General features: G+C 37.1%; 1 protein-coding gene across 1 annotated transcript in view; it reads right to left on the reverse strand.

Annotated features, from left to right (window-relative positions):
- Nucleotides 1-6,584, reverse strand: part of LOC146917515 (uncharacterized) — a 6,844-nt gene extending 260 nt beyond the window's left edge. The window contains exons 1-2 of the mRNA XM_085721887.1: nucleotides 6,397-6,584; nucleotides 1-5,333 (exon numbers count right to left, since the gene is read on the reverse strand). The exon at nucleotides 1-5,333 is cut by the window's left edge and continues 260 nt beyond it. Coding sequence (XP_085578013.1) covers nucleotides 1-5,333; nucleotides 6,397-6,584 — 5,521 coding nt within the window. The remainder of the gene's footprint in view (nucleotides 5,334-6,396) is intronic.
- Nucleotides 6,585-14,870: the final 8,286 nt, after the last annotated feature.

Consider the following 14,870-nt stretch of genomic DNA (forward strand, 5'->3'; position numbering starts at 1 on the left):
CCTCAATAGCACCGTACGGGTAAATTTTCGCCACTTTGAATGGCCCAGACCACCTCGACTTCAGCTTTCCAGGGAACAGCCTCAACCTGGAATTAAAAAGTAAAACAAGTTGCCCTTTTCTAAACTCCCTAATTTGAATCTTTTTGTCATGCCATTTCTTTGTTTTTTCTTTATAAATTTTGGCATTCTCGTAGGCATAGTTCCGGAATTCATCCAACTCATGGAGTTGAAGAATTCTAGACTCACCTGCTTTAAAAAGATCAAAATTAAGGAGCTTAGTTGCCCATAAAGCCTTGTGTTCGAGCTCTAAGGGCAAATGACAAGATTTTCCATAAACAATTTGAAAAGGGGACATACCTATAGGTGTTTTGAAGGCAGTCCTATATGCCCATAAGGCATCATCAAGCTTAAGAGACCAATCCTTTCGGGACGAGTTCACAGTTTTTTCTAAAATTTGCTTGATTTGCCTATTGGACACTTCTACTTGTCCACTAGTCTGAGGATGGTAGGGTGTAGCAATCCGATGATGCACATTGTACTTTTTCAACAACGCCTCCATCTTTCGATTGAGGAAGTGGGTGCCTTCATCACTAATTAAAGCTTTAGGAACCCCAAAGCGTGAAAAAATATTTTTCTTGAGGAAGGCAACCACTACTTGAGCATCATTGGTTTGCGTGGCTATAGCTTCTACCCACTTAGAAACGTAGTCCACTGCCACCAAAATGTACATCTTTGAGTATGAGGACGGGAATGGTCCCATGAAATCAATTCCCCACACATCAAAGATTTCCACTTCTAACACAGGATTTTGTGGCATCTCGTTTCTTTTTGAAATATTTCCTGTGCGTTGGCAGCGGTCACATTTCTTAACATAGGTGAACGCATCTTTAAAGAGAGTAGGCCAAAACAGGCCTGACTGAAGGACCTTTGCAGCAGTCCTATCCCCACTAAAGTGTCCCCCATAGCTGGAGTCATGGCAGTGCCACAACACCTTTTCTTGTTCATCTTCGGGGACACACCTTCTTAACAAACCATCAACCCCCCTTTTGTACAAAAATGGTTCATCCCACACATATGACTTGCAGTCGTGTAGGAATTTCTTACGTTGTTGGGAGTTAAAGTCAAGAGGAATAATCTTACCCACCATGTAGTTCGCAAAGTCAGCGAACCACGGCACCATCGTTACAGCTAAGATGTGCTCATCAGCAAAGAGGTCCTTGATAGGCCTCTTCTCTTCTGTTTCATCCATCTTCTCTAGGCGAGAAAGATGGTCAGCCACCGTGTTCTCTGATCCTTTCTTGTCACGGATCTCTAAATCAAATTCCTGCAACAACAGTATCCACCTAAGAAGCCTTGGCTTAGATTCCTGCTTAGAAAACAAATACCTTAGTGCAGCATGGTCAGTGTAAACAATGACTTTAGACCCTAACAAGTAAGATCTAAATTTATCAAAAGCATAAACAACAGCCAGAAGTTCTTTTTCAGTGGTGGCATAGTTAAGTTGTGCCGGATTCAAAACATGGCTGGCATAATAGATAACATGCAACAACTTATCTTTTCTTTGACCAAGTACTGCCCCAACAGCTATGTCACTTGCATCACACATAATTTCAAAAGGTAGTGACCAATCAGGTGCAATGACAATAGGGGCAGTGATCAATTTTTGTTTCAAGGTATTAAAAGCATTTAAACACTCATCATTGAATTGGAAAGGAATGTCTTTTACAAGCAAGTTAGTAAGGGGTTTTGCTATTTTTGAAAAATCCTTGATAAACCTCCTATAAAAACCTGCATGGCCTAAAAAGCTTCGAATGCCTTTCTCATTAGTGGGAGGAGGAAGTTTTTCAATTACTTCAATTTTAGCTTGGTCAACCTCTATCCCCTTGTGGGAGATTCGGTGACCCAAAACAATTCCCTCTCTCACCATGAAATGGCATTTTTCCCAGTTTAGGACTAAATTAGCTTTTTGACATCTTTCCAAAACAAGAGATAAATTATGCAAACAATTATCAAAAGAAGAGCCAAAGACAGAGAAATCGTCCATAAAAACTTCGATATGTTTTTCAAGCATATCGGAGAATATGGACATGACACACCTTTGAAACGTGGCAGGGGCATTGCATAGCCCAAATGGCATCCTCCTGTAAGCAAATATCCCATAAGGACATGTGAAAGCAGTTTTCTCTTGATCTTCAGGTGCCACCGCAATTTGATTATAACCAGAGTACCCGTCCAAGAAACAGTAGTATTCATGACCCGCTAACCTCTCTAACATTTGATCAATGAAAGGTAGTGGGAAGTGATCCTTCCTTGTTGCGGTATTCAGCCTCCTATAGTCAATACAAACTCTCCACCCGGTGACTGTACGTGTTGGGATCAGCTCATTCTTCTCATTTGTAACCACGGTAGTCCCACCCTTTTTAGGAACAACTTGGACGGAACTCACCCACGAACTGTCTGAAATGGGATAAATGATACCAGCTTCAAGTAACTTCACCACCTCCTTTCTAATCACCTCTTTCATGACTGGGTTTAGTCTTCGTTGTGGCTGCACCACCGGCTTGAAATTATCCTCCATCAGAATTTTGTGCATGCAGAAAGTGGGGCTAATACCTTTCAAATCTTCAATAGACCAACCCAGAGCACCCTTGTACATTCTAAGCACCCTCAATAGTTTCTCTTCTTCAAGTTTGCTCAAACTAGCACTTATGATAGCTGGGTACTTCTCTTTCTCACCAAGGAACACATACTTCAAGTGAGGAGGTAATTGCTTGAGTTCAACTACCGGTTCTTTCTTTGATTTTTCCACAACTTCTTCTTGAGGATGTAATTCCTCCCACCTAGTAGGGGTGCGACGGTTGTGGGATGGGCAAGCCTCTAACATGGCTAGAACTTCACATTCATGGGGGTCTTCACTTTCTTCAGCAACCTCTGGTGGTAAACTCAAGACTCTTTCAAGTGGCAAAGCTGGCACTTCTTTTTGTAATTTTTCTTTCACAAAGGATTTGATCATATTTACCCTATAGCATTTCTCCTTTTCTTCAGGATGTTTCATAGCTTTGAGTACATTTAGCTTGACCACTTCATCAAAGAATTTTAAAGTCAATGTACCATCTTCCATATCAATCAAACACCTTCCAGTTTGTAAGAACGGACGTCCTAGTATCAATGGGATGTCATCATCTTCTTCCATCTCGAGAACAACAAAATCTACCGGAAAGATGAATTTATCAACCTTCACAAGAACATCTTCAACTATGCCATAAGGAAATTTGTAGGACTTATCTGCAAACTGCAATGTCATCCTTGTATCTCTTACCCTTCCGATGCCAAGTTTCTTGTAGATGGACAGTGGCATCAAGCTCACACTAGCTCCAAGATCAATCAAAGCTTTCTTGAAAGTTCTATCCCCAATGGTACAAGGAATAGTGACACTCCCGGGGTCTTTTAGTTTCCTTGGAATTTTTCTTTGCAAGACCGCACTACATTGCTCGGTGAGCATCACATCTTCATCATCGATTGTTCTCTTTCTTGAAAGGATGTCTTTCATGAACTTTGCATATGAAGGCATTTGTTGGATAGCTTCAGCAAAAGGAATGTTGATTTGTAGCTTCTTGAACATCTCAATGAACTTTGCAAAGAACTTTTCATCTTTTTCTTTCTTCACCCTTTGAGGATAAGGCAGCTTGATTTGTGGCTTTGGAGCCTCATCTTTCTTTTTCTTTTCAGGCTCTTCAACAACTTGAGTAACACCATGGTCACGCACTTCAACCTCCACTTCAATTAGTTCAGGAGGCGAGTCACCTCCATCATGTTTAGCTTGAGATGATAGTGATTCATCCTTCTTCATGCTTCTTGTGGTAACCATGTTCACATTTTCATGATCCCTTGGATTGATAACAGTGTTGCTTGGAAGGGTTCCTGGAGCTCTTTGAGTGAGTTGTTGAGCAATTTGCCCAACTTGAGTTTCAAGATTTTTGATCGAAGCCCTTGTATTCTTTTGAGCCTCTCTGGTTTCTTGAGCTAAAGAATTCATGTTGGTAGCCATTGCTTCAATTGCTAACTCCCAATCCGCCTTCTTTGGAGCTTGGTTTGATGGACCTCCTTGATAACCCCCTTGTTGTTGATTCTGAGAACCACCTTGTTGATTTTTCCATGAGAAATTTGGATGGTTCCTCCAGCCTGGATTATATGTATTTGCAAAAGGGTTATTTCTAACCTGGTTCCCTTGACTGCTGAGGTAGTTCACCATTTCTACTTGGGTTGCATCCATGGGCACATCACAATGCATAGTGAAATGAGGGCCAGCACACCAATCACATTTGACAGTGTTCATTTGATTCACCGAAGCAACTTGGGGTTGAGTTAAGTTAAGTGCTGCCATTTTCTTTGATACTTCAGCAGCTACTGCATCTTGAATCTGCTTACCAGTTAGTATGCTTTGAGCATTTTTGAGCTCAAGTTGATTCAGATCTATGAGTCCTCCCCTTGTACCACCAGTTCTATCATACATCTCCATTTGTTCATTAAGTGCAACAGCTTCAATGACCTTGATTATTTGAGAGGCGGTTTTGAAATTTATGGAACCACCAGAAGCTGTATCAAGAACTTGTCTAGTAGCCAAACGTAGACCATTACAGAATATCTGCATCTGAACAGTAGTATCAAAGTTGTGCTCGGGACATGCTGATAGTAGCTTCTTGTATCTTTTATAAGCTTCTCCCAAGGACTCTCCCTCTTTCTGTTGGAAACTGGAAATGTCTTGTCGCCTTCTCACAAACAGGGTTGTAGGAAAGAATTGCTCCAAGAACTTGTCTTCCATCTCATTCCAAGTTGTTATGCTACCAGCAGGTAAGGAATCAAACCACTCATAAGCGTCATCAGTCAGAGTAAACGGAAAAAGTCTCAACCGTTTGGCTTCTTCAGAGTGCCCTTGCACTTTTGCTGTCTCACAGAGTATCAAGAAACTCTTCAAGTGCTTGTTGGCATCTTCATTGTATTTTCCAGCATACTGATTCTCTTTCAACTCCCGCAATAGACCGGGATTGATCTCAAACTTGTCCACCGTTACAGGCTGGTTAGTAATGGTCAACCTGTTTCGGTTTCTGTCACGGGCCCCATAGTCTCCAAGAAGTCTTTCTGCAGGTTGGGGCTGTGGCCCTGGTGTTCCCTCCATCTCTTCGTTTACTTCAAGTACCTCTTCTTCCGTGTCAGCCGTCAGCCTCCACCTTACTTGCCTCTTCTTGTTCCCTAAGTTTTCTGAGTTTTGTTTCTTTCCGGATTGCTCGGCAGTACTTTTCAACTTCTGGAATAAAGGTAAGTTCAGCTGAGGGCTGGCCTCGCATACAAGGTTAGAAAAAGAGTGAGTAATAATTTAAAATAAAATAAAAGCAATAATTTTGTTGCAGAGCAAAAAAATTTCAATTAAGAAAAATAAAATTCAACAGTGATTTGGCAATCCCCGGCAACGGCGCCAAAAACTTGATGGCGTATTTCGCAAGTGTACGAAATCGTTCAAGTAGTAAAAATTAAACGGTAAGACCGAGTGTCGAACTCAAGGATCGCGTTATACTATTGAATAGAATTTAGGACTTAATTGAACAAAAGGTTACGTAATTTGTTTTTATCGCAATATTGAAATTAAGCAGAGTAAATACGGTTCAAATTTAATAAGGAAAAAGATGTTGGGGATGAGTTTTACTAGATGACTAATTCCTGTTAACAACCTAATTATCGTTATTGAATCGATTCATCTAATTGCTACCGAATCCTCTATAAAATTCGTGCCCTAATTCCTTAGTGACAGAAACGTTAATTCTAAAATAAACACCTAATTCCTTAGTGAGTTTTAAGATCAGAATTAAGCATGAACGAACAAGGATTCTCAATTGGTTCCAAGGGTTTGCATCTATTCCTAGATTACAAAGGCAAGGATTGCTTATCTCAAAGCGTTTATAAATTCCACTTCCGTTTCACAATATAAACCATAAATCAATTTACAGGTGATCAATCAATAAAAGCATTAAGAACAGAGATAAGAAAAGCAATTCAATGAATTTATTCAATAATGAAATCTAGGTCATATGACAATCATGTTCATCTAGATTACCCATCCCCAACAATGGAGGGTTTAGTTACACATAGTTATTAAGCAAGAAAAAGGGATAAAGGAAAGATTACAAGAATGATTCATCAATGATCCTTGCTAAATCTCCTTCAATGGTGCTCCCGAGTGCTTCCGCTGTGTTTCTGTGCTTCTTGATCTCCAAAAAACGTGAACCCTAATTCTGAAAACGAGTTCTCTTTAAATAATGCTGTCAAAAATCGGTGTCCGAACCCCCTAAATCGGTGGCCGAACCCCTCATTAAACCCAAAACGCGTGCCAGCCTTTCGCACAATCGGTGGCCGAAGTCATAAAATCGGTGGCCGAAAATTCCAGCGTTGGCAACATTAAAATCAGCAGCAAAATCGGTCACCGATGTGGAAATTCGGTAACCGATTTCTGACTTCCATGAAACCTTCTCTTTTGCTTCTTTGTGGCTCTTTGCTCCCAGAATTACATTGAGAATGATCCAAAATGTCATAAAAAAGGCCTAAGAAAACTAAGATGACGAGGTGTCATCAACACTCTCTACACTGGATCACTAATATCTTCTTCTCTAGGCATGGTTATTTTCGCAACTGTTGCCTGGGTGGAAAACACAATTCTTCTTTTGCAGTCAGTCTGAGATTAAACCAAAATTCAATTATTATAATAATTTAAAAACATTAATCCTTTTGCCTAAAAAAAAATCCAATTCAACAAAATAAAAACAAATAAAGGAGAAGGGGGAGAATTGTGAGACACATAAAACAAATGAGGAAGAAATTTGGTCAATTGTGGCATTCCAATGCAAAAACAAACATGCCAATGTGGATGGGGATGGACGGGTCCATGCTGATTGTGTTGAGTGCCACTTTTGCTACAATTGTGTAGTTCACTCCCCAAAGTCAATTAACCGCAACAAAGAAAGATTTGAATATTGGAAAGAAGAAGGGGATGACCATGAAATGTTAGTAGGTTACTGTTTGTTATAGAGTTTTATTTGACGTAGCCGTGAGTTTACCGAGAAGCTTGCATTTCTAGCTTCACAAAACCATGACAATAGTAGCATTGCGGGAACATTAACTTTAACGCAATACCAAACATGTCATTTGTGTGTTATGCTTCTAAGATTTTAAATATTCATCCATGTCTTCTTCTATTGTGATCACACACTTTATTCGTTTACCATTATTTTTTCTTCGTTTCCTATTTTATTTTATTTTTCAAATAATTTGGTGGATTTATAATTTTTGTTTATGAGAGTGCGATATCAATTTAAATGCATAAACGAAGGCCCTAATAGATCTCGGAATGGAAAGATAAATTGTAACAGCACAAGAAGAGGAGGAACATTGATCTTTTGCCTAAGTGATGAAGGAAGAAAAATTGGCTCTTTTTCGTTGGATTGGCCATCATTAGAATATTAATCACCATGTTTTCCCTTAGTCTCTAACGGGTAAATCACTTCCTTTATCTTCCCTCATTTCAAATCCTTTTTTAAAGTTTCTTTATTTATTTTGAACTATGAGTCTTAATTTGGATATGATTTTGGTTTCTTCACATTTTCACATATGAGAATGCCAAGCACTCAATTGTTCAAGTTCGCCACATGTAACCCTCCCTTTTTTCTACTTTGACATATAATAATATATGGAAGTCCAATTGCTGTTTAGACTTTGCTAAAATATATGATAAAATGAATGCCTAAACATTAGAGATGATAAGGTTAACACAATCTTTTGTTTTTTTTTTTTGGTAATGGTCAGGGTTTGAACCCCGAACCTTACATATATTATCCATTGCTCAAACCAACTGACCTAATCTCACGAGGGCACACAATCTTTTGTTTACTTTGCCTTCACATTGTATGCATTTTTTCTTATTTGAATAAGCATTTGGTTTGATCTTATGAAGCACCGATGCTGACACGTCGACATCGAGGATAATTAAAACATGGAATAATTGCATGTGATCATGTGCCTCGATATTAGATATTGATATGCCTTCGATTACTAATGTCGATGCTATTTAGGGTTTCATGAATATTTCCATCTATTTGTGTCAAAACTTGCTGAACGAAAGGGAAAAATAGAATGTACTGGGTAGAAAGAAATGGAACTGAAACTGGTTAGATCATTGTTCCTATTGTTTTCATTTCTTTTATATGTTTTCTATTATAAAAAGATATCATTCTTCACTTATTAGTGAATAAGTTATGATGAAATTAAGGCACTGGAGTTGAACAGTAAGTTACAGTAAAATATAGTGCAATTTGAACACTAGGTAAGTTAAGTCACCGGTTAATATTGTTTCTTCAATTTGCGTTCTTATCAATTCATTGAAAAATATATGAGATCTGATTAATGGTTTCTTTATTAGATCTCGTATTGTTTTTCTTACACATCATTTGCACTTTTACTGTTTTAAATGGCAGTGAGTGTGTGACACAAATACTCATTTTCTCCGTGCTTTTTGTGAAGAACCTTAATAAGAGGAAGAAGTTGAATGGCAATGTTTAAGAAGAAGAATAACATTTTGCCTACCAAATATTGTACAATATAAAAAGTTGTACAACACATATAAGTTTTTTATGCGTTTTTTCTTGAAGACAAGTAACGATGCAAACAAAAAAGGAGAAGGGATAGAGGCCAATGTTGCATGAAGAAGAGAGAGAAGCCCGAGTTGCATTACGCATATCGGTGGGCTAATGGAGTAGCTAATGTGTCTTTGCTTTCAAATTAGAAATTGTTGTTCACACTTCTAAAAGGCTGAAACACACTAGAAAAAACGTAAATGTCCATCGGCAGTTAACTGACGTCGGTTAAAATCCATCAGCAGTTAACTGCCGATGAAGTTATATTGATAAATTACTAATGTTTCCAAGCATTGAGTGAAGTGTGAACAACATTCTTCTCAAATTATATATAAGGTTACATTATCACTACAACAAAGTATATTACGAAACATGTATATGAAAATTACCTTTTTGACTTTCTCCTTTTCCTGTAGAGCATTGCAATATTTTGTTCTTTTAAAGTAAAATTATTATATGCATATCAATTTGTGTGGTGACCTAAGGGCATCTCGAACTCTCGGAGCTTATGAGTTCCTATTGCCTTAAGTTTCGTGCCTTAGTTTAGTTTGTCATTGGAGTGTGATGACATGGCATATCAAGTTGCTTAAAAATAAGGGATGTAACTTCAAGAAGGCACCCTCATGTCAGAGAACTTAACAATAAAAAGCCTTATTTTATTGCAAATCTGAACTGAATTAGATGGGGGAAAAGTTCAGAATCAATTACAAAAAATTAACTAGAAAAATGCAGTCCCAAATAAAATCAAACTCAAATCATCCAGAAAAAAGATTAAAAATCAAAACAACAATTTATCCCCAAAAAACATAAAAAAATAAAACAATAAAAATTGAATCTTTATCAATTGATGGATTGCATGTGAGATCAATTTTTATGAGAAAGAATGAATATAAATGAGATTTTAGAAGGAAGAATGAATGGTTTGGGGAGTTGGTAGGTTAATTAATTTTTATCTATTTCATAGAAAATGACTCAGTGGATGGATTGAATTTTTTTACCAACGGATAGAAATTGGTGCGTGGTTGATTAAAAAAAAAAGAAGATGAAATTGGTACATGATAATTATACTCAAACTAACATCATTTTGTGCAATGGATCCCTCCCAATATAATCACCAATCTTACTTCAATCTTTTGCAAAACCAACCACCCCACATTCTTGGTGACACTTCTCAAAATCCGCAATATTATTTTTATCCACCAGTATCAACAACAAATTCCAATATGTGGAATAGGCCTCCAATAGGTTCTAACGGTGGTGTGGAGTCTTGTAATGAAGTGCCACAATTCTCCACTTAAATTGGTCGAGAACCACAACTCTCCACTTCAATTGATCTTGAACATATTACGCTCGATGAAGGACCAAGTTCTAATAAGGCGAAAAAACAAACTCGTGCAAATTTCTATGGAAGAAAACACACTTTTACTTTAAACATGGCTCACCATTTCGAAGAATCCAGTTGTGGGAGTTGATTAAGAAGCTGAAGGTTTTTGGTTAAGAATCAAAGACAACTACAACACCTACCGCAATCAACTTCTAAAGAAGGAATCGGGTCAACTAAAATCTCGATATCACCGATTGAATAAACGTGTTAGTAAGTTTATAGGCTACTACAAAGCAGCAGTTAATCAAAACAAAAGTGGTCGCTCTGAGGATGATATAATGACAGAGGCACATAGGATTTATACACAAGATACAGAAAACAAAATTCCTTGTTGTTCATGCATGGCGGATATTGAAAGATGAACCAAAATAGAAGGGAGAAGCAATCAAAAACTCTTCAAAAAGAACAAAGGTTTCTACTAGTGGAGGGTATTCAACATCATCCAATCCAGGGACACCGGTTGATTGTTCAGACTATGACCAAGCATCACAAGTGGTCCGCCCAATGGGACAAAAGGCAGCAAAAAGGAAGATCAAAGGAAAAGCAGTTGCAACGTCTTACAATGATGTCGATTTAACTAGCCTGTAAAAAACTAGCCGTTAAAAATCGGTCGTTAAAAAACTAGCCGTTATAAAAAAACTATATATATCTTTAATTTGTGCAATGTTTTCACATTCTATCATTTTCTCTCATCCTCTCATCTCCTACAACTATCTTGTTTTCATATATCATCCACATAATGGATCCAAACATTAACCTGGATGCAATATGGGATGAAATGATGATAGATGAATTCTTTGAGGACAACCCTGCAGAAGAAGTGATACGATTAATACGTGAAAGTAACAAGCGAAAAACAACACTAGGCATGTCCAAAATAGAAGGGTGATAAATTGGAGTCGTGAAGAAGGACATACTCATTTATTTAACGACTACTTTTTTAAAAATCCTGTTTACACAGAAGATCAATTTCGACGATGTTTTATCTTGGTCTTCGGGTGTCAAACATTGATTACGTTTGAACCTTTTAAACCGGTGATATCTTATTTTTTCTTGGGAAGGGAAAAAGTAAGCAAAACCCTTGAGAATCGAGGTCCGGGAGTTGTTTTCGCTACGGGAAGGTGTTAGGCACCCATAACGACTATAGTATCCTATAGGAACCGTCTTTAATTTCTACGCGCGCGCTTTATTTTTAAATGCTATTTTGAAATGTTATTTACACCTAAAGTTTTCTAAATGAAGAATTGGAGGGAGAAGAATGTTTTTGGATTTTTATTTTAGTTCAATTGAAGGAATTTTGTTCCTTGCCTACGTACCCGTTTAAGGGATCAAATCCACCATAGTTCTCTTCCAAAAATGTTTTTGTTTTTGTTGGTTGATTTTAAGTTTGAAAATGGAATTTTGAAGAATGAGAGAAAGAGGCCTCAAGGGCATGAGATTGTAAAAAGTGGGGTTGAATTAGTCATTGGCAAAAGAAGTCAAATATGATTATTTTCATTGAATTTTTGATTAAGAAAATAAAAGGGAAAATTACAATGGGATTTTGATCCCAAGGTTTATTTAGAAAATGGTTTGAATGATGTTTGTTCACATTTTTTTGGAAATTGATTTTTCTAAGTATGAACCCTAGGCATTCATCTAAACATACAATCCTAAACATACATCTAAACATGCATATTCTAGCTATATACCTAAAGTGGTGTGTGTGCATGTGTCGGTGCTTGTGTCGGTGTACATTATTAAAGTCCATTGTCCTTTACATCATTGGCCTAGATACATTCTATGGTCTTGCAAGAAATTAAATTGCATGGAAGTAAAGTACAAGAAGTCCTAATCATTACATTCTAAGCCTTGGTAAGAATTAAAATGCAAGAAATTAAAGGTGGATATGAGATGAGATGAGAAGGCTTATGAAGAATATGAGACATGAAATGAAATGGTTAGTAACACATGACAATATCAAATGAAATAAGGCAAGAAAGACACTATAGCACAAAGTATAGTAAACAAACCAAAATAAAGGCAAAATGAGTGCAAACGTGATTAAAATTTGTTCATAGAATGCAAGAGCCATATGACCTATAATTCTCACATTCCAATACATTTTTAAAGGTTTAGAATCAAATCTTGGAATGGGAATTAAGGCAACATGGTCAACTTGACATTTTGGAAGCAAACTTAAGCATATTTGCATTAATTATTTACACAAGTAACTTGTAAACTAAGTAATCTATCAAGATTCACACTAATGCAGCAATATCAAACACAAACAGTGGCTAAGACTCCATGAAATCAAGTGGTATAGGTCACAAATATTCATCAAGCAAATGAGATTAAAATCAAGCAAATTTTCATTCATTTTTAGCACAAAATATCACAAAATAGTAGGAAAATTAGCCACATTATGTTCACCAATTTTTATTATGTGAAATTACCACTAAAAGGTCACAAAATTATCAAGAAACACTCATGAATTTCCTTGGAATTTTTAAAGAATTTTTGACCACAAGAACATGTAAGATTTCACAAGATTTAACAAATGTAATGAACAATTGACTAAAAAAAAGCTTATTATTTTTTTTTATCCAAATTCAACACATAACAGCATCACAAGAAAGTCAAGAAACTAATTAAGAACACAAGACAAAAAATTAATTGGAATTTTTAACAAAGTCTTTGAGCATAAAGGTGTGCAAATAGCAAGAAGTAGTGGCAAAAACAGCAAAGACAGGGGAAACTCGCAGGAAAACTAAGCCCAAACCCAAGCCCAAGGAGGAAACGGATCCTGGATCCTTCAGGAATCGCAGAAGGCCGTTGGATTGATCCAACTGGATCAACCCCTAGATCTAATGGCCAGGACGTAAAGCCAGTGGTCCAAGACTGAACCAAACCGGTTCAGTCTGCTTATAAAAGGTTTTGAGGACCGGTTTATTCATTTCATTCTTGTGTTTCTCTCTCTAGGTTTTCTCTCTCTCTCGTTCTTCTCTCAAACGACTCCCTCTTCTTCTCACCGGTTTATGGATGAAACTGGCCGGAGAAGATGAAGATCGGCCAGAATCTTCATGATTCCGCCGTGATCTTCATCCTAACCGCCGTAACCTCCAGATTCCGACGAGGCTAACACTTCACTGATTCAAACATAACGAAGCCCTAATCTATTCTATTTTTCCTTCTAAACACGAATCTAAGGCCAGAAATCACATATGAGCACTGAAACGTTGTAGATCGAAGAAAAACCTTACGGTTTTCGAACTTCTTTTAGATTTTAAAACTTTTTCGTTGAAAACTTTCTTGAACTTCACCGATCTACATCGTTCCGTTGATTAAACACACTCACGCGCCTTCGTTGATGTCTTGAAAGAAAAAACTGAGAAAGGCATGTGGTGTTACCTGTTTTATTCGGTGATTCGAACAGAGATTCCACTGATGAACTTCGTGATTGCTTCTGGTTCTTCTGGTACTTGATTTGTTGTTTCTGGAAGCCGAAGAATAGATCGGTGAGTTTCTTCTTCTTCTCTGGTTGAACCCTAGCTTCAATCCTTCTTCTTCTCTCGCTCAAACTCCATGATCGTATAGGTTTGTTGCTTCGGCGACGAATCTATGCTTGAATTGTGGAAGCTGAAGGTTCGATGATGATGATCCTTCAATGGATTACTGAGAACCGTTTTGAATTCGTTGAATTTTGTTGGATTTTTGGTTGCTGGAAATTAGGGTTTATGCATGATGAAGATGAATGTTCATCTTTTTCTTGGTGAAACGGTTTTGATTCTGTTAGAGGAGAGAGAATTGATGAAGATGTGTTTGTATGAGTTGGCTCGTAATGATTGATCCTCTCTTTGACTGGTGAATTGGCTCCTTTTATAGGCTGCCATGTGGCCTTGGTGGCCAATGGCGCATTGACATGTGTCCTGGACCTGTAACTAACTCGTTCCTTGCTGTATTTTGGACTTGGGCCTTTTGTGCAATTTTGAAACTTTGGAGGACTGCCCTGCAAATAATAAAAAGACCAGACTGCAAAACTTTGGACAAAAAGGACCTAACTGTAAATGACTCAAAAAGGACTAAAAGGAAAAAAGAAAAAAAATGACTTGAAAATAATAAAAAGGACTTAAGAGTAAAATCTAAAACTTAAGAGAAGTACTTAAATGCAAATTTGGAAATTTCTAGGACAAAAATGAAAAAAAACAATAAAATTGAATTAAAAGACGTAATTTGAAATAAACGTAAAGTGAAACGACTAAAATTGACAAAACGGACTAAAATGAACCAATGGCCTAAATGAGGTACTTTAAAGTAACCTCTCTCTGCCGAAATTTTGCGTGAAATGACCAAAATACCCCTAGGGTTAGAACGACTGAAAATGACTCAGATGCAATTTAAAAATGGATTTTTAACAGGGAAATAAAGCAAGAGCCTATACAAACAAAATTAAAAGACTCAGAAACAATTTTAAGAGTTTAAACAGAGCTTTGACACTTGAAAAGACTAAAATGCCCCTAGGGGCAAAACTGACTCAAAATGACTTCAACTGTAATCTTTTGAAATGGATTTTGACATAGAATTGAAATGAGGACTTATTCACACTAATTGAAAGAACTCAAGCAAATTTTTAAAAGACTGAAAGAAATTTTAACATAGGAAATGACTAAAATACCCTTCTGTGTGAATTTTGCAAATAACATTGAAATAAAATGCAGGGATAGATGCAATTGATCAGAGACAGTTCAAATGACTTAAGATACAAGAAAGGGAGAATTGAACAAGTATTTTTAGGTCCAAAATTAGGGTATAACAGACGACCATTCCGA

Source organism: Medicago sativa, chromosome 6, assembly GCF_051527215.1.
Source record: "Medicago sativa cultivar Bolivia chromosome 6, Bolivia_mono, whole genome shotgun sequence".
Classification (NCBI taxonomy): Eukaryota; Viridiplantae; Streptophyta; class Magnoliopsida; order Fabales; family Fabaceae; genus Medicago; species Medicago sativa.